Below are 25,396 nucleotides of genomic sequence, written 5' to 3' on the forward strand. Positions count from 1 at the left end.
TCGAAAGCGTCAATTTAAGGGGTTACTCACGAGAATGATTCAAAGTATGATAATTAAACTTAATTATAGAATGCAACCACCCATGAACCAATGTCACTTAAGCTATGTATGAGGCCCTGAGTAGAGCTGGGGTCAAGTTGGGGAATCGATAAGTCCAAGAGTAGAGACGTGGCTTAACCTGGTCCCTCTACTGCGCGCAGTCTTCTTCTTAATTCAATCCTCGGAATAAAACAATCAGCTATTCAGCTTCTCTCCTCTCCAACCAAATATATCCTTTAAGCTCTCTCCCTTCCCAACCTCTCTTTCTTCTCCCTCTCCTCTGTTTCGCGGCGGAGATAATTGAGAATTGAAATGGAGCTCAGCTTGAGCACTTCCTCCGCTTCTCCAGCGGTTTTGAGGAGACAGGCTTCTCCTCTGCTTCACAAGCAACAAGTGCTCGGCGTTAGCTTCGCTTCCGCGCTTAAACCTGGGGGACGAGCTCTCCGATTCCCTTCCCGCCGTCCGCTTCCTCGTCCCATCACTTGCTCCGCCTCAACCGCCGAACCAGCCTCCGGTCAATTTTTTTTATCGTATCTCTTCAGATAGTTTTATTCCTGAAAATTGATTTCGGTTTGGGTTCAAGCAAACGAACGAGTTTTTGAAATAAAAATAAGAAACCTGTCAATCAAAGTTCTGAGAATTACACTTAGGTTAAGTTCACTCTGTATCTTTTTTTTGGTTGATTTGGTTCTCTAAACAAAATCACTTTGTTATGTTATGCCAATAGAGGTGAAGAAGAAGCAGTTGGATAGGAGGAATGACGTGAGGAATATAGCAATCGTAGCTCATGTTGATCACGGCAAAACTACTTTGGTTGATTCTATGCTTAGGCAAGCTAAGGTAAACGCATATAATGGCATTAGGTTTGTTGTTATCCAATCTGAGAAAATAAACTTTAATTTTCGTCTTCTTATAAGCCCGTACCTTACTTTTGCAGGTTTTCCGAGATAACCAAGTCATGCAAGAGAGGATCATGGACTCAAATGACCTTGAGCGTGAAAGAGGAATCACTATTCTTAGCAAAAATACCTCCATCACTTACAAAAATACTAAAGTAAATATTATAGATACTCCTGGCCATTCTGACTTTGGGGGTGAAGTGGAGCGTGTTTTGAACATGGTTGATGGAGTGCTTCTTGTGGTAAAATATGTTGCTTTCTCTCAATCAGTGCTTTATAAGAATCTTTTTTATGTTCTGTATTCCTCAATTTCTTAGGTTGACTCTGTTGAGGGACCTATGCCCCAGACAAGGTTTGTTTTAAAGAAGGCTCTTGAGTTTGGGCATGCTGTTGTCGTGGTCGTTAACAAGATTGACAGGCCCTCTGCTCGTCCTGAATTTGTTGTCAATTCCACATTTGAACTCTTTATTGAACTCAATGCTACAGATGAACAGGTATTGTTGCTTCGGGTTTTGTATATTTCTTCTTTGGTATATCGCGCGACTGATATACTGTTAAGTATATTTTTATGAGACTACTCTTAATGATATTTTTGTGTGGGGTGTAGTGTGATTTCCAAGCGATTTATGCTAGTGGGATTAAAGGAAAGGCGGGACTTTCTCCAGATGACCTTGCAGAAGACCTGGGACCCCTGTTCGAAGCTATAATCAGATGTGTACCTGGGCCAAATATTGAAAAAGATGGTGCACTGCAGATGCTTGTGAGTTATTGTGATTATCTTACCTTTCGTTTCTTGTTTTATGTGTTTGTTTCCAGCTAGTCCCAAAAAGCTATCTTGCATATATAGTCTCTCACCAACTAAAAGCAGTCACTTGCTACAAGCTTAAATCCAAGAAACTAATGGCACTCTGAAATAGCGAAAACAATTCGTGGCTTGTGTCTGGGTTCATACCCGGTCAAATTGATGAACTTATCACATTAGAATTTAATAAACCTTCTGGTTTACTGCACTGGGATATTCCTCAAACCAAAATGTTGAAGAAATTTCAATGAACCAAACAATCGAGTTGAATAGATAATTCACTTGTATACAACTAACATGTTTTTTATTTATTCAGGCCACAAATATTGAGTATGATGAGCATAAAGGACGCATTGCTATTGGGCGACTACACGCGGGGGTACTCCGCAAAGGAATGGATGTCAGGGTAACACTTTTAACAATCTTGAAATTATTCCTCTGTTATGGGACAAAATGATGTGGCTCATATAAAAACTATCACCTTTAGTTTCTAATTGATTAAATCTTGTGATGAAATACTTCGAAGACGTAACTGATTGGGGAATGGCACCAAAACCTTACGAATCGAACTCACCACCTTCTTGCAGAATTAATATGGTTTATAGTAGACTTATTGGGAGATAACTTTACAGGTGTGCACTTCTGAAGATTCCTGTAGATTTGCAAGAGTTAGTGAGCTTTTTGTATATGAGAAATTCTACAGAGTACCTACTGATTCAGTGGCAGCTGGAGATATTTGCGCTGTATGTGGCATTGACAACATTCAGGTACACGTATAAGCATGGATAGTTTCAGCCACTTGTAATTTTTCCTTTTTGTTGCTAACTGAGTTGTAACGTATTGGTTTCCTTGTATAACCTTAATTTACAGATTGGGGAGACTATTGCTGATAAAGTACATGGGAAGCCTCTACCTACAATCAAAGTAGAAGAGCCAACTGTGAAAATGTCCTTCTCTGTAAACACCTCTCCATTTTCTGGTCGTGAGGTAGGTCGAATCATGGCTGATATTACTGTCATGAGTCTATCTTACTCTATTTTCCATGTATGCATGGCTACAGAATATTAAGAGGGAAGTCATAAACATGGTTAAATTATCTTTCCTTTTATGTAGGGGAAGTATGTAACGAGCAGGAACTTACGAGATCGTTTAAACCGTGAACTTGAAAGAAATCTTGCTATGAAAGTGGAAGATGGTGAGACAGCAGACACATTCATTGTAAGTGGGCGCGGTACACTACACATTACCATCCTGATAGAAAACATGTAAGTACTTCACTGGCCATCATTCCTTTCATATTTCATATTTGGAATTGATAGTAGCTGAACGGTAATATGTTCCAGGCGAAGAGAGGGATATGAATTTATGGTAGGGCCCCCGAAAGTTATCAACAAAAAGGTTAATGATAAAGTGCTGGAGCCGTATGAGGTGAGTTTTGGACTGACCTACTAGTTTTCTACCAAAGATATTGGCAGCAACTGATGAGACCATAATATTAATTCGATTTGAATATCCTTGCTTTCATTGTCTGCACACTGAAAATAACTTTTGCTTTCGTGAATTGTTTCCCAAACGCCCTATCTAACTTCAAAATCCACCAATTCAGATAGCAACTGTTGAAGTACCAGAGGCTCACATGGGGCCTGTTGTTGAACTTCTTGGCAAAAGGCGTGGACAGATGTTTGATATGCAGGGTGTAGGGTATGTATTGTATCTCTTGCCATCTCTTTATTTTATATGCAAGTTTCTGAGTGCGCATAGTTACTCCTGCCTCTTGATAATGATTTTGTGTCAAGACTGCTCGTTTTAATGGTAAGGAACATTTTAATCGTGGTGGGAACAAACACCATACGAACATGAGCAAGACTTATTAAGACATATTATGGTAAAGTCCTTTGGTTGCTTACAGCAGCAGTTTGGTCATATTAGCTGAGGTAACCACCATATGAACATGATGAGTAAGACTTGTTACTGCTTTGAAAACCTTTTGGTCAAACAGCGCCATGAAAAGGCTTTCCTTCAGCTGAACTGCATTTATACGAGAACAAAAATAGCTGATGTCATGTTAATTTCTCATTCAGTAGTGATTTTTGTGTGTTTGTTTGAGGCGCTTGAGCGTTGTTTTTCCAGATAAGCTTCTTGGTTTATCTACTTTGCAGCTTTTAAGATTAGTCTAACTATGCATGTGAATCCTTAATGACAGATCCGAAGGAACAACCTTTCTGCGGTACAAAATCCCAACACGTGGACTTCTTGGATTGAGGAACGCAATCTTAACAGCTTCTCGAGGGACAGCTATCCTTAACACTGTATTTGACAGTTATGGACCTTGGGCTGGTGATATTAGCACCCGTGATCTGGGTTCACTGGTAAGTTGGAAAGTTGAGTTAGGTTCCACGAATTAGCAAAATCCTTATAATTTGATTGTTCGAAAATGGTCACAAAATATGAGAAGTAAACTTTTGATGAAACATATACCATTTTGGTAGTTTATTTGTGGTTTCTGAATAGAAAAGTGGGTCTTTCAGGTTGCCTTTGAAGATGGAACATCAACATCATATGCTCTGGCGAGTGCGCAAGAGAGAGGGCAAATGTTTGTAAGTTCAGGAGTGGATGTATACAAGGGTCAGATAGTTGGTATCCACCAGAGACCTGGTGACTTGGGCCTTAATATCTGCAAGAAGAAGGCAGCAACAAACATACGGTCCAACAAAGATGTAACAGGTATTTCATATATATTTATATATATCTTAACTTGTGAAAGTTTCAATTTCATGTGCTCACAAATCTTCTTTTCTGAATTATAGTGGTACTTGACACTCCCTTAACTTATAGTCTGGACGACTGCATCGAATACATTGAAGAGGATGAACTGGTGGAGGTAACACCTCAGAGTATTAGGATGTGCAAGAATCCTAAAATGGCAAAGAAAGGCAGGCAGTAAAAAACCCATTTTTGCAGCTGGGTTTTGAAGAAAAATGGAAGAAAAAGTGAAAGCTAGTTTCTAGTGTTATTTATATAGGCTTGTTTTGATGATTATACATAGTCTTATTCTTTATAGCAAAGGGTGAGTCGTCGTGTAATCCAATTAATGTGTTTTTTTTGGAAAAACATCATGCCCTTTGATCATTGGATACATAAGTTGTAAAACTTCTAAACTTTCCAGTGGCAAATATGGTTGCGTAATTTAGTTGAGATGCATACGGGTATATGCATTTGTCTAACTGGTATGGAAAGCAAGTGTAGGCTAGCTTTGCAATAAAATAGGGCCACCTTACAAGGGTCAAGAGGCAACACTCACAAATCATATAATACAAGAAAAAATCGGGAAAAAAATCAAACGATAAACTATGAGGTGCTTGACTTTTTTAATTTTATAATTTAATAAATTATTTCTTTTGTATGAGAATTGTTTTACTATACACTTTTTTTTTTTAATCCTCATGTTATTTAATTATTTTAAGTCGTTGCACCAAATAATTTTTTATTAATTAGTTAATCCGCCGGATTCTTAAAAAATAAAAATCAGACAAAATTCAAGTGTTATTACACCACCAAATCGAACTGAAAACTTGATTACTTTAATTGTAAATGTATTTGTCGTATCAGTCACCCACAATTTTTTTAATTTGATCTTCGAACTTTTTTGCAGTGACTCTTTTAAAGTTACGAGTCTTGATGATCTCTTCCTTCTTTCACTCTTCTCTCAACCTCAAACTCTCTCTTCTCTCTCGAATGGTGTGACTTTAATTCTTCATTTTTAACCCTAAAATCTCAATTCTCCTAATTTGGATTCTTGCTTTTCACTTCGCGGGCTGTCAATATCTACAACAGTTACGAACAGCTCAGTCCCAAGGGATGCAATTTCCAAAGTAAGAAGCCCAGGATTCGTGATTTTTAGGGTTCCACTGTTCCCCATTCTTCCTTTACCTAATTTGTAAGAACACAAGTTTTTTTTTTTTTTTCATCCTTAAAAGAATGTTTTGGTTTTTTTTTGTAATCTGCACTGAGTCTTCTTCATCTTTTCATCTTCTCACAGTTTTGGGAGTGTAGTTGTTTAAACAATATCTCTGGGCTGGTTGTTGTGTGAGTAAGAGGATGACAAAGGAGTTTGTCAGAAGTGATATTGAGGAGATTCCATATTCTGGGTCTTCGAGAGTAGAACTAAAGCGGAGTCATCAGTGGTTGACAGAACCGTCTGGCTCACAACTACTCGGTAACAAGAGACACTTGATAGAGATTGGTGCAGCACATATGAATCTTTCTGCATGGGACAATTCTCTTGTGCCCTCCCAGTTAACTAATTGCTTATTCGATCCTGCCATTGCGCATACATCACATCTCCTTGGTCAACAGCATACTGAGGCGGAGCAATGCAGTAATGTTGTTTCGTCAATTGGTTTGCCAGTGGTCCATGGTAGCACACTGAATCTTGACACCATCAGAAAAGTTAAAGTCTCTGAAACTGCCAACATTCCCGAATTCATGGTTCAGCTTTATGGGGGAGTTTCAAGATCATCTGAAACAGGTCCTTCATATAATAATAGCAGTCAAGATAGCACTCTGTCCTTTGACAAGAGCTTCGTCTTGCCAGGGCAATTCGCTAGCAAGGCGGATGGAAATTTCTGTCGAAACTTCAGCAACCAAGGTGTTGGTGCCACACCAATGGGTGAGAACTTTGTATTGATGGGTCAGTCTCTTCAAAAGGCTGATTGTAATATCTTCTCAATGAGTTCCTCCTACACCAAGGAACTGGAGAACTTTATGTCTCTACACTCTCGTGACAGAGTACCTGAAAATGTTTTCATGGCGGGACCAAACTGTTGCAAAGAAAATACCAATGTGTTTTCAAGAGGGGAGTCCCTATACACGCAAGGTGGTGACATGGCATCTATGGTTTCTTGCCAAGGAAGAGCAGACGAAACCAGTGATCACGAAGAGAGAAGCCAGACCATATCTTTTGGAGATTATTATCAGAAAGAAACCACACTGGGTTCATCAGTTCGTGTTATTAACAGTTTTGAGAACTTCAGCCATGACCCTGCAACTGCTAAAGTTCCTCTTTATATGGAAGCAGAGGAAAACATGTCTTTTGAATTTGGGAATCCCCTATATGCTAGTCCTAGAGTTGATACCTTACTCGTGCCCAAAAGTCATGTTTCAAAGACAGCTAAGAAGGGTTCTACAAACACATTTCCTTCAAATGTGAAGTCCTTGTTGTCAACCGGAATGTTTGATGGGGTTAATGTGAAGTACTATTCGTGGTCACGTGAGGTCAGTTTCTTCTTTTATCTGTCTTGAGAAGGAAACCTTCCATTATAATCTTCTATGTACTGAAACATGATTTGGCAGAAAAATCTCAAAGGAATCATAAAGGGGACTGGGTATCTATGTGGTTGCAGCAACTGTAACTTTAATAAAGTAAGCAACGTGGTACAAATAGTTTCAGTATTTCACTGGTAGCTATGTCTGTTTGGTACAAATCGATGTCATCTGTTTATTTTACACACTCAACTGTGCAACAGGTTCTTAATGCTTATGAGTTCGAGCAGCATGCTAATTGCAAGACAAAGCACCCAAATAACCACATATACTTTGAGAATGGAAAGACCATTTATGGCGTTGTTCAAGAGCTGAAGAATTCACCTCAGGAGAAGTTGTTCGATGCTATTCAAAATGTCACAGGATCTGATATCAACCAAAAGAATTTCAACATCTGGAAAGGTAGTAATGCAACATAGACATTTTAATAGGATATAGCTGCTTAGAGCATGACAACAAGATACAAAAGCCAATCATTGTTCTACTTATGTCTCTTTTCAGCTTCATATCAAGTTGCCAGCCTTGAGCTTAAGCGTATCTATGGGAAAGATGCAGTCACTTTGGCCTCTTGAGAAGAGAAGTTATCAACTGGAAGGTTTTTTGTCGTAAGTGAAATCCATTCTTAATCCCTCTGTAACTATAGCTTCTGATATAATAAATCAGAACCGTGTACTGCTATGATGAAGTCTAGTTCGTTTACTCAAGTACAAAGTACTGCAAGGACAGAAAATTCTAAGCTTTTATGAGACTTCTGTAGACCAATGCTTGCTCTTATTCTGGCAAACCATCATATCAACACTATCAAAAATGTTAAGCGGTATATATAGAGAGATCATGGAACAAAATCGGCGTCTCAGACTGACTCCTGAGATCGAGCTGTTGCCTTTGTTGGGATCATTATCTGGTCACTGGTGGGTACTACTCGGTTATTATCAGGCGTGGGAACCTTCTGTTCGTCAATCTTTACCACAGTCTCTGCACACCCAGCGTTTGGTTGAAGCTTCCCTCCCTTGTCCTTGCTTTTACCCCACAGTACCAAATATATCCCAATGACAATGACAAATGACCCAACAACCCTGCAAATTTAGAGGCCATAATCAATACTCTCAGCTGCTTTTAGATCTATCACAATAGTAGTCTTAGATCAAGGCAATTGTTACCTTCCTAGGTACATATTTTCCAAGAAAATAAAGGTGCTCAGAATAGCAACTAGAACCATACTGAGCGGGTTGAATGCGCTCACAAAAACAGGCCCTCTCTCCTTTGACGCCCATCCAATAACATAGTATGCTAACCCTGAGACAAGTCCCTGTGAGACAATCAACAAAACTTCTTTCTTCAGCAAACATACACACACATAAAAAGGGTTTTACAGATATAAGAATTGATGTACCCCATATATTGAAGCTAAAAGCGTCACGTCTGGTTTGATTTTCCAGACTGACATGTTTTTCCTTTCCCATATCAATCCCAGAACAGCAGCCTCCAACATCCCCATAATGCACATTAGAGCAGTTAGCGAGAGCTCAGCTTGATATTGAGCCAGAATCTTTGCCTGAAAAAAACATAAATTCCTCTGTAACCTCAACTCTCCGTGATTTCACTGTTTTGTTCACTAGAGGTATTATCAGTTAATGTTTTTATGCCAAGAAATAAGTTGAAGTTTGTTTTTTAAGGTAGATACCAAGATTCAGAGGAACGGAGGCGTGGTTGTCCTGACCCTTTTACATAGCTGTTATAAGTATAGGGAAAGGTTCCTACCTGTAAAATAATGTAACATGACCAACTGAAGCAGCTTGCTACAAGCATAATTGATCCTCTTGCTATATCGTCCTGTTTTGGAATCCTCATAGCATCTGAATGTCCATTAAGACCCTTTGAGTTATTTGTCCAAGGCAGCTCAATGACATTCCCTTTCACGAATGTCATGAGCATTGCACCTCCAACAGCCACCATGGTTCCCACCAGCTTTGCCTGGCTGTGACGCTTTTTGATTGTTACCTCCTCAAGCCTTACAAGAAAACAGAAACCAAGTAAAATCGTTTCAATGATGTTTGCATGGGAAATAATATTGGTTTAGAGTGAGATAGAGGGATAGAGTTAATTACTTGAAAAGGCAGGCCATTATGAATGTCATTGCAGGAAGTGCATTGCACAAAGCCGATGTGAAAGTGGCAGTGGTCAGTTTCATCCCTGAGTAGTACAGGTTTTGTTCCACCACAGGCCTGCATTTGTTCATTAAAAACAGAGTTACTTACATTTACATACACGGATACATAGCACAAGGCAATACCCTATCATTATGAATCGGAAATGGTGTAAACGACAAAGTCTTCTTCTTACTCAAATAAACTAAGGATAGCTATTTGAAGCAAGATTTTGAAGGTCATCCGTGGTCTTGTGTTCCTGCGTTTCCATAACAAGAAACCATTATTTTTAAGTTCGTAGTGTAGGTCTGAACCGGAAGAAGAAGAAAAACAAACCTTTCAAGGACGAAGGCGAAAGGAGTAATGAGAACTGACGCAACTGCCATCCGGTAAGCAACTAAGACGTGAGGGCTCATTCCAGCGTTCAAAGCTAATTTTGCTACTATAGACATCAATGCGTACAAACACTGTATGAAGACAATAGCTATGAATGGCTTTGCTCTCTTAAGCTTCATTATGCTGCATAAAACTTTTTTCATGTGAATGGTTAGAAAAGAGTTGTTTTGGTTTTGTTACATGGAAAAGAAAGAAAACAAAAGTTATATCTATAAAATCGTATGCGTGTGTATTATACATAAAATTCTGTTTGAAGCCTCACCCATAACGTTTTCATGTGAGCATTTTAAAAAAAAAAACATAATTAGTGAAGTGCAAGGAAATTAATACATTTGCCTAAAAAAGAGGAAATATGGGAGCACTAAACTCGTGTTTTAAGGGGTAAAAATTGCTTGATTGGTTTGGTGCTGATTCTCATGGACCACTTTAATTGAATTTTTGTCAACATACCCACCTTTAGTTAATTTGGCAGTTTCAAGTACTAATCTCAGTCGCTTTCGCTAATTATTTATATGACCATTGTTTTCGATTTTAAATTTTCTTCGTCACATAATTTTGTAACCGTCTAAACCGATCTATATGAGTCCAATCACATTATCAACGGCTTCTGATGGATTTTTCTCTATAATTATAGCATTACTATTATGGTGGGATATAGGGACCTAACATGCATGCATGTAGAGAAACTAGAGTCCTATATTGTGTAATCCCAATAATTATGAGACCGTTTTATACGCCACAAAGCAAAACAAGAAAGTGACACAAACTCATATGAAGTGGATTTACCAATATAATTTTGCAACACACAACATAACTCGTCATACAAAAAGTATGGTTTACTTGAAAATGCATATGGTTTTCTTCTTCTCTCCTCGAGTTCATAGGAACATCATTAAGTGGACAAGAAACACTCTAAGTGCACTATAAAGTCTTAATTAGTTAATTAGTTATAGAACTGCTCTAAGAAAAGAATGTTTATTTATTTATTTGAAGTATTATGTATTTTAGTTAGTTTTTTTTTTCCATTTTAATTATACGGATAACAATATATATATATATATAAAGTTAACTTTTCTCTCTTCTCCTTCCTTCACATCATCATCCACCTAATCAATATTTTTTTTTGTTATTGCATTAAAAATACTATTTTAAATAATCATTAATTGCTTATTTATTATTTATAATTAATAATACTTAAAATAAATAAAAACGAATTAAATAAAATTAATTCAATTTTAAAATAGTATATACAATAACCTAATTTTTTTAGTAGATAATAAAAATAATAACTATATAAAAATGAATTAAGTAAAATAAATGAAAATTTTAAAATATTTAAAATAATACTATGAATTTGTTATAGTAATAGTGTTATTATTCAACTTATAACCAAAAAATGATCATATTCCAAAATTTATAATGGGTTAGTGAGTTTTAGAATGGAAGTAAGATTTTAATGCATAGTGGAGTAAAAAAATAATTTATGTAATTGTATTTATAAAAATCTAAAACAGAAAATAAAATTGAAGTGGAACATTAGTTTCTAAGAAACATATACTACAAAGATTTATTATTAAATTTCACTTATAAAAAATAAAAAATTAGAGAAATATCTTTAGTCAAGTGGTTACAGCACCACTTCTGCGACCGAACCCACCAGATTTCAACTCCACTAAGTCGTGTTATCCTCCGTAGTAGAGATTGGTCTTGTCGATTCAATGATGACAAAAAAAATAATTACTTAACTCAATTTAAAAGTTTTAATCTAAAACAAAGATATTGTAAAGGTCACATTTTTTTTTTGAGAAAACTGTGAAAAATAATTTGGAAAAGATAATTCATCTAAAAAACAAAATCAATGGTCAGAAAATATAGAAAAAATGAACATTTTAAAAAAAATCAATTTTAGTGTGAACATGTTTTTTTAGTGAACGGATATTCATTGTCAAGTTTAAACGTTTTCCCATTTAGACATTCTTGACTTGGGTCAAAATTCTATTGTGACAGATGATGCACTTGGACAACCCCATTGTAGCCACATAACAAAATCTCACGCAAATAGATAAAACAAATAAATATTATAGTCAACAATATATCACTTAAAGTTAGTTTAGTGTTTATATAGATTTTTACTCAAAAGTTTGAATAATTATATTTGAGCTCAACAACTTATAGTGATTGAAAAAATTAATTCTAGTGATATATATGATGAGACGAGGATATATTTATAGAGTTAACGTATGACGTACGTCGGTTTTCTTCAGAAAAAAAAAAAACAAAACAGGAAGAAGAAGAAGAAATTAATGTGATGCTAAAAAAGAAAGTTACATCAATAGAATTTGAAAATAGAAAATTATGACAGAAAACAACTCCTCTTAACACATCACGTGACGTACGTTGTTGGACAACAAATAAGAACACACACCTAAGCCGCGAACAAAAATGGAGCCGATGCACCTTAATCTCTTTAAGTGTGTGTCAAACAGTAAATAGGAAAGAACCAAAAAGGTAGATGATGTTTGAAAAGCACAAGGTTATTGTTGATATAGCTTATTCAGTCATAAACCCGATCTAGAGAATTTCATGGGCTAACGAAGACCTTAAGCATCCAGCTAAAGGTATCAGAATCTCGTGCTGTGGATCTCGTCTTCTGAGCGTAACGTTCAAAGCTATAAACTTCTTCATCTACGCTCTCGCTGGACATTGTATCGTTTGCTAGCTCTACAGCTGCTACTTGCGAGACCTGAAAATTCTCTGCAGTCTGTTGCAACTTTTGTGCAGACTCCGTTTCACCAAGTGTTACCAGACATATCAACAACGACTTCAACTCTCTCTTTCCTCCATCGGTCATCCGCATACCCTTCAAATGATCAACAAGAGCCATCTCCTCACCCGCACTGCATTTTTACCTCAAATTTATTCATTTACATTTTTGCTCATCATTGATACCGATTAATACTTTTCATAAGAGATGTATATATATACCTGCCAGCACGAATTTTCCCACTCTTTCTCTGGCGCCTCAAATCTCTTGCCCTGCTAGTAGCCGTGCTTGAGCTGACTGAAGCAGCAGAACCTCTCCTTGTCCTGGACCAATAGCATTGATAACAAGAACTTTTAGGTTAGATCCAAACTAGTTAACTGTTTCCCTATCTAATCCACAAAACAACTACATTACAGAGACTTTGATTCCCTAGCAAAATGTTAATTCTCTACCGAATGTCCGAGAACTTTTAACCTGTCAACAAATGCTTAACCAAAACCTAGAATATGCCCAACCTTCTTTTCAATTGTCAGCTCTCAGCTAGCAGGCTCAACAATCATGCACTAAACCCCCCACCCGAAATTTTACCACTTTACCAATACAAAAATATATATGTTGGAATCTTCATGCATATAATTAGATGCTGGTTAATCGAGTACACAATCAGAAAACATGATGAAGTCATCAGAAAAACCAAATCTGAGCTCCTGTTTCTAAAAACGATCAATACCTAATTCAGCTCCGTTTGTCTTAAATATGTAAGATCAGCAGGAAAAAATTCTACATAGATAAAGACTGAGAGAATAAGACAAATGCAAGGATGTACCCCAAAGTATAGGCGCTCATTCCACTCAGGTTGCTACTTGCTTCTGAAGCTGTGTCCTCGTCAAGATCAACTACAGACCGCTCCTCGGATTTGAGCTTTGCTGCAAGCAATAATCGTCTCTGCCGAACAGCTAAATAGCGAGTCAAATATTTTCCTACCTTTTCTATTGATTCTCTGAATTCACTTAGTAAACCACCAGCACACTCCAGAGCAGAACTCTTCACTGAGGTTATACCATCTGCTGTATGCAAAAATGCAACCCTTAATGCCTCTTCCCATTCCCTCGCATTAATAAGCAAACTAATTCCACCGCTTATATCTTTGCAATATTCAAGAGCTATTTTTGCTGCTTCCGCTGGTTTCCCAAGAGCGTTGACCTCTTCACAGAGTTCGTATGCCAATTTCAAGATCTCATCTTTACTTAATTTCATCAGCGCCCCAACTCTGAGTACCCCACTCCAATCACCACATTCACGATATGCCTTAGAAGCCTTTTCCAGTTTACTGCAACATAGGTACGTAGTGGCAGCATCTTCAAAACGTTTTTCATCAATGAGATGATCTGCCCAAGCCTCTAGAACAGCTCGTTTCTTTTCAGGATCTGTGATTAGCTGGAGGCCCAGAGGGAAAAGTTGAGGGTTTTTCTTTATTAAGTTCATGCAATCAGAAAAGTAGCCATCCCCTGCTGATACAATGCTCCTAAGAGCACTATCAAAACGTTTCAATTTAATGTCAATGTTGAAATGCATCAGGGATTCGGGCATTTTTTCCAGCTCCTGAAGATAAGGTAGAAATTCTTTTGGATCACGCTGGGAATTGAGTGCCACAATAGCTGCAAGGTTCAGATCATAAAGACCTAAGGCAGCTTCAAAGACAGCCTCAGAATCTAATAACCACAGAAGATGTTTCAAGGCTTCTTCTGCAGATGGACAAGACTTTTTCCTTATAGCATCAGAAGAGTTTAGCAACTCCATTTCACGAACAGATTTGATCCTCAAAAGAGATTCTTCAATAGCTGGTGGCTCACTTCGGGCAAGAGTAGTCAAAATACAGAGTTCTCTTGATGGACTCTCTGGTATACGTTCTTCAAGAGCCTTCCTAATTGCTTGTAGAACTGATGGTACTTTGTTACTAAAACCATTTTTCACTTGAAAAATCTTGTCTCCCTTTTTGGAAAAGGAAAAGTTTTTGTACAGTGTTTCTGTAACATCTTCGTTCTTCATGGCACAAACAAATTCTGTAACATGGCTCAAATTGTTTACTTGTTCAACAAATTCTACAGCTGACTGTAGAAATGCCTGCCACCCATATAGATCCACGATAACATTAAAATCGATTCTGTGACGCCTTACCAAGTTTAATGCATCTTTGAACCGTTGTTGAGCTAACACATTCGTAATGGATGAGAGGACCAGCTTTCTGGGATATATGCATTCGAGATTTCCCCGCATAGTTTGTAGCACTACAGCAGCTTCATCTCCATTGAGGACTCCTACTACTTTTGCACCTCTTTCCCAAATATTAACATAGCTCATATTTTCCTCGTCTCGCCTTCTACCATCAATAACAAAGTACACGTTTCCAAGTGCCAGATCTCCCTGCAGTACATCCTTGGTATCGACAATAAAGAGAAAATCCTGTTTGGTCAAAATGATCAAATGGGTAACCACTTCATTGGCCAACTCTGAATAAAGTGAGAAACTGCTACAGTTATTACATAGGCTCTTCCCGTTGATGTACAGTCTACCCATATCATCAAGCCCACATATCAAGGGTTTATGCACTCCACCAGCATCAACCTGCGCCACCCTCACCCAAGGACATGTCGATGAAAAACATACACTATCATCACTAGTACGAGTTTCCACAATTCCTGACCTTGACGCATATCCAAGCACTTTCCCACCCTCAAACTCCAAAAAGGCTGAATCACGCTTACTAGGATTCCAGGCAAGAGCCATGACTGGTGATTCGAGAAGTGTCTGGAAAGTAACGATAGCCTTGAAGCCAGAGCAAGTCACTTGATCAGGAACATGATCCTCATAACAGACTACTTCAACTTCTTGTAAGTAAGAACCATGAAGCTCTGTCTCAAATGCTCCCGAAGAGAGACACTTGTTGTGGCTAGAACCATAAGCAGAGACACACAGAAGTGAGTGGACATCCAACCATAGAAGATGTACAAAAGAGCCCAGTGCTGTTTTACAGTCTGAAATTTCCACATTGAAGACTTTGCCTTCGAGATCTTCCCAAGTATTAGGTGCAGGAAACTCAACAAAAGACAGGTTTCCATCTGACAAGAATACAGCCAAACAATTCTTACAATTCCTTGAGTAATATGCCATATCTCTGACAGCAGAAGAAAAACTAAGGCTGAACAAATACATAGGAGGTGGCACCAAGGACAAAGATAGTGGTGTCACCAGTATCTTAGAGTTATCTATGACAAAGGCTGTTGAGTCTTCCATAACCGCTGTTAGCCACATAAAGTTGCGAACAGTCACCTGCCCTGATAGAGTCCAACATATTAACTGCAGTGGCTTTGTTGGATCCCAAATGAACGTTACCCCATCTTCCCTTGGATACCTAATCTCCTGTTTCAGGTACCAGTGGTTGTTGCTAAAGAACCACACCCTAATGGCATTATATGTTTCGCAACTAACAACCCCTGCAAGAAGATCTGATGCAGAATTCCATTTCAGAGTTTTACATGATACCATAGCATCTCCTGCTGGTTCACCAATTTTAAACGAGCTCCTCTCAAGTCCATTCCTCTCGAAGAAAGCAATTGATGGACTGCCATCATCTGATTTCCTCTTATAAACAGCTGCGATTTTTGCCCCACTCGGCATCCATTCAAGAATCCCCTGCGTGAAATCTTTTGTTTCTGAAGAAGACTGCAAAGCACCGGAATCACTTTCCCATATCTTAATCTTCTTAGACATACAACCGGATTCATAAACCTCACCCATAGTCGCAAAATATTTTCCATCACCTCTCCAGGAAATGGAAATATCCCCACAATTTACAGACAAATCACCTGCTTCACCTAAAACAGTATTTAATTCACATGGTTAGCAAATGGACAGAAGGTGCTCAAGATAATTCACAAATAAAACCATAACTTTAAGTCAATTTGATAAGAAGGTAAGGGGTCCTTACGTACGTAACCACCTTCAGGAACCTCTCCAAGCGCCCTCTCGTACATCAAGACCCAATCATAAGTCATTACAAGCAACTGTCCAAGACCAGTAATCAATCCAAGTAGATCTCCAGTAGGACTAGGCGAGATACACTTGACACCTCCTTCAATATTTCCAACTAGCTCAGTCACATCGCTCTCCACATTATGAACCAGAAGAAGCCCATGAGAAGTCCCAATTAACAGAGACTCCTTCTCAGCGAGATAGTCAAAGGCCGTGATGAAATCCTCAGGCTCTATATCGATACTGCAGACCTCCACAGGTAAAGCGGTTTTTGCTCCAGCTCTCCCATTCTGCCACATTATGGACTTAAGAAATCAATACAAGAGAAAGAAACACCATAACATAGGAAAAAAAACTTTGGATTTCAACAGACCCTAATCCCTAAGTTCACTTGCAAGTTCATCCACGAGAGACTTGAATCAAAGGGAAATTAAAAAACCAATCTTTAAACCAAAAGAGGAAACGAATTCACAGGCTTACTTGAAAGGAAGAGAGCTGAAGGGTGTAAACTAAATTAGCAGAAGATGCGAAAAATAAGCGACTTTGATCGATGTCATAGGCTGCGAACTGTACAACTTCTTCGGTCGAATGGAATTGGATGTTCTGAGGAACCTCAGAGAAAAGCTTCAAATTTTTCATAACGGAGAGAAGTACGAATCGCTACAAACTTCGGAGCTACAGATCCAGGAAGCAGATTTAAAACCCCAGAAGAAGAAACTCAAGTAGCACTCATATTATTAGGGTTTAACTCAACACAAGATAAAACACACAGTCACAGGCTAATGCGTCCTCTTCTCTGTTTCCTTTAATTTCCAATAAAATTGAAAACAGATCCGGTTAGATTGGTTTATTTTGGTTTACTCCGGTTTTTTGTGTATGAGAAAAAGAGAGAGAAAAAAAAAAAAAAAAAACAACTGATGAAATATGATCCGGCCATTGTTACTTGAGAGATCGATCACTTGGTGATGCTCTATCATAAGCCTTTTCCTGGCTAGTGACGACGAGTATCAACATGCTTTCCATGATCAAACTGGTGTTGTTTGTGTTGTTGGTTCTTGCTCGTCACTCTCAATCTTTGTCAAAGCAACATCCTACTATCGAGAGTCTGCTTGACCGTTTGAATTCTCTACGACCAACTCGGTCTGTACAAGAATCAGCAGCTAAGGGTCTATTGAAAAGACTGCTTCCCACCCATTTTCATAGCTTTGGTTTCAGAATTATCTCAAAGGTTCTTCCTTTTTTGCCTTTAACCCTTATTACGCTAGAGTTGGATTTTACAGTAGTGATTGTTTTTTTGGTTTCAATAGGATGTTTGTGGTGGCAGTAGCTGCTTTCTAATTGAAAATTATGATGTCCCGAGAAGAATTAGACCTGAAATTGTGTAAGTATATATCTTGATGAGGGTTTACTTGATATTATTATTCTCTTCCAAGTTTTGTTCATTTTTAACTTGTATTTCAGGATTAAAGGCACAACTGGAGTTGAGATTGCTTCTGGGCTCCATTGGTATTTGAAGTATAAATGTAACGCTCATGTTTCTTGGGACAAGACTGGTGGCATTCAGATTGCCTCTGTTCCACAGCCTGGACATCTACCTCGTCTAGATTCTAAGGGCATCTTGATTAGGCGTCCTGTCCCTTGGAACTATTACCAAAATGTTGTTACATCTAGCTGTAAGACATATACACGTCTTGGAATCAAAATTTTCTCTTTTGTCAATGGTCATGTAATGATACACTCACATCACATTTTCTGCTCCTGGTTCTGCTTTCTTGTTTACTTCTAGATTCATATGTTTGGTGGGAATGGGAGAGATGGGAGAGAGAGATTGACTGGATGGCATTGAAAGGAATCAACTTGCCTCTAGCATTCACTGGGCAAGAAGCTATTTGGCAAAAAGTTTTCAAGGTAAATATTGGATTCTTATTCTTTTCAGATTGCAATCAGGAATGAAAATTTTTTAGATAGTCTGTGATAGTAATTGTTCGCTGTGAAGTTATCGGCTATTGCATTCTTTTATATTGGATATAAGTTTAGTCATAGTAACCAAGTTCTATATCAATCTTTTTTAGAGGTTCAATATCAGCAAAGTGGACCTTGATGACTATTTTGGTGGACCAGCGTTTCTTGCTTGGGCTCGTATGGGAAATCTTCACGCGTAAATTACCTTATCTCTGATATTTTCAGGCTCCTATCGTAAATGCTCCCTCTGAGCTAGATCTATCGTTCATTCTTGGAACTCACATAATCCATATCTTTCTGCATCATCTACATCACAGGTGGGGTGGTCCATTATCGGAAAACTGGTTAAGTGACCAGTTGCTTTTGCAGAAACGGATACTTTCTCGAATGCTGGAGCTTGGCATGACTCCAGGTCTAATGAACAATCACTCTATTCTTTTTTAAGATACTTAATAGATTGTTCTCATAGCATCTTAAATTTTCGCCGTTTCCTCCTTTCGTAGTACTTCCATCATTCTCTGGCAATGTTCCATCAGCTTTGAAAAAGATATATCCCGGGGCAAATATAACTCGACTTGATAATTGGTAGGTTTTCCCTTCGTAAATCATGCCCATAAACTTTTTAACACCATGGATCAAACTTTTTGAGCTGTGTGATGAGAAAGCATATATATACTAGCATTTTACTGTTTAACCTTGTGTTTCCTTTCCTCTCAGGAACACAGTGGATGGTGATTCTCGCTGGTGCTGCACATACCTTCTGAATCCTTCTGATCCTCTCTTCATCGACATTGGAGAGGCTTTTATCAAACAACAAATTGAAGGTACCCTGAAGCTATTTATGTTTTGACAATCTTGGAATTTATCTAATCCATTGAAAGCCATTTTCTCAAATTAAACACATAGCAATAAAGATCCCACCTGATCACAGTCTGTTTTATATAATTAGACGTATATATATGTCTTTAATTTTACCTTGTTACTGTCTCAGAATATGGAGAGATTACAAACATTTATAACTGGTAATTATCTTCAGTTTGGACCTAGAGGTAAATTATTTGTTGCAACTTTTTCTAGTTATTTTGGACCCAGTCACCCAGGTGAGTAGTGGTCAATATGATTTTCCGCAAAAATGCATGACTCAAAAACCCAACTCTCTTCGTATGGGATAATGATGATACTAATCTCACCTGTGTTAATGCAGTGATACATTCAATGAGAATACTCCTCCCACAATTGAACCTGAATATATATCTTCACTAGGAGCTGCAGTGTACAAAGCAATGTCAAAAGGAAACAAGAACGCTGTATGGTTAATGCAAGTATGTCTTCTTTTCCGTTTTGTTCTCAGTGGCATACGAACTTTAGGATGCTATATTAAAAATTGTAAACACACAGTTTTAATATTGAAGTAACAGCAATCTAGAATGATGGGGCAGGGAAATCTACATTTCTGAATGCGTTCTTACTTGAGACCCACCTTTGTGCAGGGTTGGCTTTTTAGTTCTGACTCAAAATTCTGGAAGCCGCCTCAGATGAAAGTAAACACCCAATCTAGTATATATGACTATTGCTGATAGATTCAATATCCCAGCCTCGCTTGCTTTCTGCAGGCGCTCTTACATTCAGTTCCCTTTGGCAAAATGATAGTTCTTGATCTGTATGCTGAAGTTAAACCGATATGGAACACGTCCTCCCAATTTTATGGAACTCCTTATATATGGTATATTGTTGTGTCGGTTTCCTTCTTATACCTGAGTCAGAGTTATATTTTACGTGTTATTATTAATACCAGCTGAATTCCAGGTGCATGCTTCACAATTTTGGAGGCAACATTGAAATGTATGGTGCTCTTGATTCAATTTCTTCAGGACCCGTTGATGCTCGTGTGAGCAAAAATTCAACCATGGTATTTTGATGACTACATTCTCAATTTATTTCACATTTTTAGTCGAACGTATACTTTGGTGAGGCCATTTTCACCGCTTAGAAACGGTATCTTTTTTTTTGTGTTTCGCATAGGTCGGTGTAGGAATGTGCATGGAAGGAATAGAGCAGAACCCTGTGGTTTACGAGCTAACTTCTGAAATGGCATTTCGGGATGAGAAAGTTGATGTACAGGTAATGCATACATAGTGTAAACTCTTCATGACACTTGAAAGCGTTTGCACTTTGCACAATCAGTTTCATACATTTAAAATATTTGTGCTTATAGAAATGGTTGAAGAGCTATGCACGCAGAAGATACATGAAAGAAAATCATCAAATCGAGGCCGCTTGGGATATTCTCTATCACACTGTCTACAATTGCACTGATGGAATTGCGGTATGTTTATTTCGGTCACTACTGCATCAACTCTCCGGAGATCTGCTCTATAAATTCTAAGAAGCTTGCTTATATAATCGTTTGTTTTAGGATCATAACACAGATTTCATAGTCAAGCTTCCGGACTGGGATCCATCTAGTTCTATACAAGACAAATGGAAACAAACAGATTCAATCTCCACTGGCTCATATGAAACAAAAAGAAGATTCTTGTTTCAAGATAAGAGCTCTGGTTTGCCTAAGGCTCATTTATGGTATTCTACAAAGGAGGTGATCAAAGCTCTCAAGCTTTTCCTGGAAGCTGGGGATGATCTGTCCAGGAGCTTAACATATAGGTAGATGCAAGCAGAAAGATAGAGTATCGAGTTTCTATCATATTAATGGTTACAGATTCCATGGGTTTTGCTTTCAGGTATGACATGGTTGATTTGACGCGTCAAGTTTTATCAAAGCTAGCAAACCAGGTGTATATAGAAGCAGTGACCGCTTTTGTAAAGCAAGATGTCGGAAGCTTAAGACGATTGAGTGAGAAGTATCTTGAGATTATAAAGGACATGGACGTTTTGCTTGCCTCGGATGATAATTTCCTTCTGGGAACTTGGCTTGAGAGTGCAAAGAAGCTGGCCAGAAACAATGATGAAAGGAAACAGGTGTAACATCAATTTTGTTTTACCTGCAGGTCGAAGATTATTTTCTTATAGCTGAGTTTTTGTGTGAACAGTATGAGTGGAACGCGAGAACACAAGTGACGATGTGGTATGACTCCAAAGATCTGAACCAGAGCAAGCTTCATGATTATGGTAAGAATTTAAAGTTACAAAGATTTTCAGTAGATAAGGCTTTATAGAAAACCGTTGTAATTTGTGCAGCAAACAAGTACTGGAGTGGGTTACTTAAAGACTACTACCTACCCCGAGCGACGTTGTATTTCAATGAAATGCTGAAAAGCTTACAAGATAAGAAGAAATTTAAGGTAGAAAAATGGCGAAGAGAGTGGATAATGATGTCACACAAATGGCAACAAAGTTCATCAGAGATTTATCCGGTAAAGGCAAAAGGAGATGCCTTAGCTATCTCAAGGCATCTATTGTGTAAATACTTCCCATGAGTTGTTTGCTCAAGATTTAGCTTAAAAGAATGAAATAAAATGAATAAGGGGCTGGGTTTCTAACTTCTGCCTGAGATAAAATTGACATTTGGGTATATTTGAGAGTTAGGAGTCTGTTGTGTTAGCGTTAGAGACTCGGTGAAGGCGAGTAAAGGTTGTAACAACAAACTCTGCTTCATCTCTTCCAATAAAGATTTACTTGTCTCCATACCTGCAAGGTATCCTCCATGTACATACCCACTGAACTTTTCACTTGTGTGTTCTCCTGTGAAGAATATTCGTCCAACTGGGGCCTGAAACACCAAAACTTGTCTTAAATTTATGACTGCAGACATCTGTGTTTGCGTGTGTGTGAGTCTGAATAGAAACAAAAAAAGTGTGTTACCTTGATATTTTGCAGGAGCTTGTTATCAGATATCATAGGGTAGTTACTGTAGCTACCGCGTTGAAACCGGTTGTTCCACCACCTGGGGACAAGAATATCGGTTGCGTAAGGAATGGTAGACCCAAACATGTCCCTGAGAACACTCATTGCCTCTTTCAGTGTCTCCTGGTCTGATTGAGCTTCCACGCGCTTCGACTGTTCGTTAGTCAACGTCACCACCAGAATATTAGAACCCGGGTACGCATTTTCCATGTGCTGACAACAAACAACAAAGCAGCTATTAGATAAAACATATAAGCAAGCTGGAGAGGAGAGAGCAAAGCAAGTTGTATGTATTAAGTAATACTAATAAAAAGCTAAATGGTATGCAACTATGCATACACATTATAATATTTGTTTGTGTGAATTCTACTCTTGATCTCATGGACCATGCAGCTGGTTAGAGACACTCAAGATAACTAAAAGCAATGATAGTTTAAATCAAAGGGACCCCAGGTGTTGTTTAATTTTAAGATTGGAGAGTGCATGTGCCACGTTTCGCCCGTAAGTGGAACGACCAAAAAGATGCATCGAGATCGACAAACAAAACTATTTCACAATTATTAAGGAAATCAACCTGCCAAAAGGTGAAGTAGCCGCGTAGTTCGTGTGCATAGATGAAAAACTCTTGACCAGGACCACAAGGCCAGAAACAATGAGGGAATTTGAGGAAGATCTTCGTGTACACCATCACGTCACATTTTTGTATAGCTTCTGTTTTCCATCTCTGATAACAACAACAACAACAACAACAACAACAAACAGAACAATTTTGGATAGTAAGATCACACGTATATAAATTGAATTCAGACTGCTACTCTTGAGTTATGTGGGTCAGGTCAACCATGCATAGCTAACCCACTGTATTGTGCATGGTTTTGAATAAAATTATAAAACGCCTATTGGTTTAATAATTCCTAGATTCATCATGCACATTGAATGATTAAAATCTCCACCTTGTATCTTTTAAAATGTTAAAATAAGCATAAAAGATAAGACCAATGAGTAGTTAATCACATAAACTATGAAAATAATAAAGAGAAGAAGGAGAAAGTAAACTAACGGGTAAAGGAGGCTGGAAGGAGAGAAGATTGGATTGGAGAACACCTATACTCGCAGACACAATCACATAATTAGCTTCGTATACGGAACCATCCTCTGTCTTCACCACTACCCCATTCCTAGACTGTTGCACCTCCCTAACCACCTACATGCCATTAATTCCAACAGCTTCATTCATCACACTATAAAATATATATAGCTCCAATATAGACTACTATACTAAATATATAACACACAGCTTTCCAAGTTAAGCCAGCTGGTTTACGAGAGGCAATAAATAAAACACGCTCATTCATGCACACAAACAGACCCCACGATAATGCTTTCCTAAAAAAAATATCAACTTAAGACCACCAATACAAAAGAAAATATATATAGCTACAAGGACCTGAGGTGTAATCAATTCCACTAGAAACCAAAGGCTGAGAGAACCTTAGCAGCAAAAAGAAAAAGAAAGATAATGCAAATCAAATCAACCGAATAGAGTACGTAATAACAACAACTAAAAACCAAAAAGTAGCTTTCATAGAGAAAACGTCAAAACATAATCTTTTAACTCAACCTGATGACCAATGATTTTCACAGTGAAAGCTTAATTAACAAGAAGAAGAAGAAGAAGAAGAAGAAGAAGAAGAAGAAGAAGAAGAAGAAGAAGAAGAAGAAGAAAGAGATATATAATTATATATGAACCTGGTTTAATTTGAGGCGGTTGTCCAAGATGTTTCCATGCGAGGTAAAGAGAAACTCCTCGGCCATCTTATAGAGTAAACATTCATAGCCTCTTTCATCAGCAACCAAGAACTCTCTTTCACCAAAGTCTACATAAGTTGATATTGGCTCAACCTCTGAAACACAGTAGTAATATACAAGAGTATCAATCAATCAGAAATTAATAGTAGTAAATTATATGGTGAGAATTAATCATGTATTGTTATAGCTAGGCTCACCTGCCATCTCGAAGTCATGCAGGATAAAGTCAATGGCGAGTTCTATTGGAGTCTTCGGTGGCCTAAACACCAAACCAACAACACATTACTAGCTAGAACCGAAAAAGAAAAAAGAAAAAATAAAGTAAGGTAAAAGCAGAGATCGAGGTTAATTAAAGACGCACGAAGAAGCTTCTTCAGCTAATTGACCAGCACATTCATAATCAAGAGCTTCAAGACTCTTTAGCTTGGAAATGGCAGAGTCAACAGCTTTCGTATACGAATCAGCTGCGATACCAGTCGGGAAGATTTCACCACTGCAAAATTAAATTTAAAGAAACATATAAAAATCTTTGCTTGATTCTTGAGGTGAGTGATGATCAGTTAATATATAGTATTAAAGAATCGTATAAAGAGGAGGACCTTCGATCGTAAATGTTAAAACGAGCATTGGTGTAATCGGAAAAGCAAGTACGGAGGTTAGAACGCGAGGCGAGCTCCCAGACAGGGTTGGACTCTTTACCACCGACACCGGCTATCCAACCGGCTCCTAGCTCAACCGGCACGTCACCGAAGTTTTGCTTCTGTATTCTTCCACCGATCCGATCCGTAGCCTCTAGTATCAACACGTCTTCTACTCCGTTCTCCACGAGCACCTTCGCCGCCGATATACCTGATTTTACATAACTCCAATATAAAAAAAAAAAATATCCGGTTAGTTATTACAAAAAGGCACGACGATTAGTTACAACAACGAGACAAGTATGGGAATGGGATATGGTTGATTCGATACGAACCGGAGATTCCGGCGCCGATGATGATGACGGAGGCGGTCGTCGACATATATATATATATATATGGTTTGATTGTTTGCTGGGGAGAGAGAGAGAGAGGAGAGGAGAGGTTGTTACGATCGATTTTGTTTCGCTTTGGTTTATATATAGAGAGGGAGAGATAAGAGAGAAGGATTGGAATACTACTATGGAACGCGTGTCTTAGACGCGCTTACGTACACGGCTATCTCTCATGTGTCAGTATTAATTACCAATTATTATTAGATATAGCATGGCATGATTGCCATATTAATAGGGTTTTTGTGTTTTTTTCAAGTGTTATCTTTTTTATCAAGGCAAACTGCTAGGCCAGGCCTGAATAATCTTAAGCCCTAACCATATAACCATTGCTTA

General features: G+C 38.1%; 6 protein-coding genes across 14 annotated transcripts; 3 read left to right on the forward strand and 3 right to left on the reverse strand.

Annotated features, from left to right (window-relative positions):
- The first annotated feature begins 24 nt into the window (after window positions 1–24).
- LOC104735372 (putative elongation factor TypA-like SVR3, chloroplastic) lies at window positions 25–4,926 on the forward strand. The gene is made up of 14 exons (XM_010455151.3): window positions 25–553; window positions 767–879; window positions 977–1,180; window positions 1,256–1,432; window positions 1,546–1,698; window positions 2,057–2,146; window positions 2,373–2,507; window positions 2,611–2,727; window positions 2,854–3,005; window positions 3,084–3,168; window positions 3,347–3,441; window positions 3,944–4,109; window positions 4,269–4,464; window positions 4,548–4,926. The coding sequence occupies exons 1-14, from the start codon at window positions 352–354 to the stop codon at window positions 4,682–4,684; spliced, it is 2,022 nt and encodes a 673-aa protein (XP_010453453.1). The 5' UTR covers window positions 25–351; the 3' UTR covers window positions 4,685–4,926.
- Window positions 4,927–5,267: 341 nt separating this feature from the next.
- LOC104735374 (uncharacterized) lies at window positions 5,268–7,824 on the forward strand. Its single transcript, XM_087480398.1, has 5 exons — window positions 5,268–5,677; window positions 5,780–7,014; window positions 7,093–7,161; window positions 7,266–7,464; window positions 7,564–7,824. Exons 2-5 carry the CDS (start codon window positions 5,839–5,841, stop codon window positions 7,632–7,634), a joined length of 1,515 nt encoding a protein of 504 aa, XP_087336524.1. The 5' UTR covers window positions 5,268–5,677; window positions 5,780–5,838; the 3' UTR covers window positions 7,635–7,824.
- LOC104735373 (WAT1-related protein At5g13670-like) lies at window positions 7,784–9,865 on the reverse strand. The gene is made up of 7 exons (XM_010455152.3): window positions 9,546–9,865; window positions 9,406–9,468; window positions 9,171–9,287; window positions 8,824–9,073; window positions 8,456–8,617; window positions 8,223–8,371; window positions 7,784–8,138 (listed from the first exon to the last, which is right to left on the reverse strand). Exons 1-7 carry the CDS (start codon window positions 9,746–9,748, stop codon window positions 7,916–7,918), a joined length of 1,167 nt encoding a protein of 388 aa, XP_010453454.2. The 5' UTR covers window positions 9,749–9,865; the 3' UTR covers window positions 7,784–7,915.
- Window positions 9,866–11,896: 2,031 nt separating this feature from the next.
- On the reverse strand, window positions 11,897–17,351 carry LOC104769587 (elongator complex protein 1). Of its 3 annotated transcripts, none has more exons than XM_010493837.3 (5): window positions 16,882–17,351; window positions 16,358–16,691; window positions 13,196–16,244; window positions 12,591–12,692; window positions 11,897–12,502 (listed from the first exon to the last, which is right to left on the reverse strand). In XM_010493837.3, the coding sequence occupies exons 1-5, from the start codon at window positions 17,038–17,040 to the stop codon at window positions 12,187–12,189; spliced, it is 3,960 nt and encodes a 1,319-aa protein (XP_010492139.2). In that variant the 5' UTR covers window positions 17,041–17,351; the 3' UTR covers window positions 11,897–12,186. The 3 variants fall into 3 exon arrangements, with proteins under 3 accessions (XP_010492139.2, XP_087336525.1, XP_010492142.2); XM_087480399.1 differs by having other exon boundaries at window positions 13,196–16,235; window positions 16,882–17,187; XM_010493840.3 differs by lacking the exon at window positions 16,882–17,351 and having other exon boundaries at window positions 16,362–16,495.
- LOC104769589 (alpha-N-acetylglucosaminidase) lies at window positions 17,288–22,005 on the forward strand. 6 transcript variants are annotated; one of them, XM_010493842.3, is made up of 19 exons: window positions 17,288–17,629; window positions 17,709–17,782; window positions 17,863–18,074; window positions 18,188–18,309; window positions 18,474–18,559; window positions 18,681–18,775; window positions 18,867–18,948; window positions 19,081–19,187; window positions 19,355–19,385; window positions 19,568–19,685; window positions 19,854–19,904; window positions 19,977–20,086; window positions 20,170–20,272; window positions 20,386–20,484; window positions 20,579–20,689; window positions 20,780–21,024; window positions 21,102–21,339; window positions 21,411–21,489; window positions 21,559–22,005. In XM_010493842.3, the coding sequence occupies exons 1-19, from the start codon at window positions 17,414–17,416 to the stop codon at window positions 21,795–21,797; spliced, it is 2,418 nt and encodes an 805-aa protein (XP_010492144.2). In that variant the 5' UTR covers window positions 17,288–17,413; the 3' UTR covers window positions 21,798–22,005. The 6 variants fall into 6 exon arrangements, 4 of the variants coding, with proteins under 4 accessions (XP_010492144.2, XP_087336526.1, XP_087336527.1 ...); XM_087480400.1 differs by having other exon boundaries at window positions 17,355–17,629; window positions 21,537–22,005; XR_015577580.1 differs by having other exon boundaries at window positions 17,414–17,629; window positions 20,014–20,086; window positions 21,537–22,005.
- LOC104735380 (polyamine oxidase 1-like) lies at window positions 21,657–25,242 on the reverse strand. 2 transcript variants are annotated; one of them, XM_010455162.3, is made up of 9 exons: window positions 25,007–25,242; window positions 24,633–24,882; window positions 24,395–24,526; window positions 24,231–24,292; window positions 23,974–24,128; window positions 23,285–23,428; window positions 22,799–22,948; window positions 22,183–22,437; window positions 21,657–22,090 (listed from the first exon to the last, which is right to left on the reverse strand). In XM_010455162.3, exons 1-9 carry the CDS (start codon window positions 25,050–25,052, stop codon window positions 21,857–21,859), a joined length of 1,428 nt encoding a protein of 475 aa, XP_010453464.2. In that variant the 5' UTR covers window positions 25,053–25,242; the 3' UTR covers window positions 21,657–21,856. The 2 variants fall into 2 exon arrangements, with proteins under 2 accessions (XP_010453464.2, XP_087336529.1); XM_087480403.1 differs by having other exon boundaries at window positions 24,633–24,896; window positions 25,007–25,152.
- Window positions 25,243–25,396: the final 154 nt, after the last annotated feature.

The sequence above is a fragment of the Camelina sativa genome, chromosome 13 (genome assembly GCF_030686135.1).
Source record: "Camelina sativa cultivar CO46 ecotype springtype chromosome 13, ASM3068613v1".
Lineage (NCBI taxonomy): Eukaryota > Viridiplantae > Streptophyta > Magnoliopsida > Brassicales > Brassicaceae > Camelina > Camelina sativa.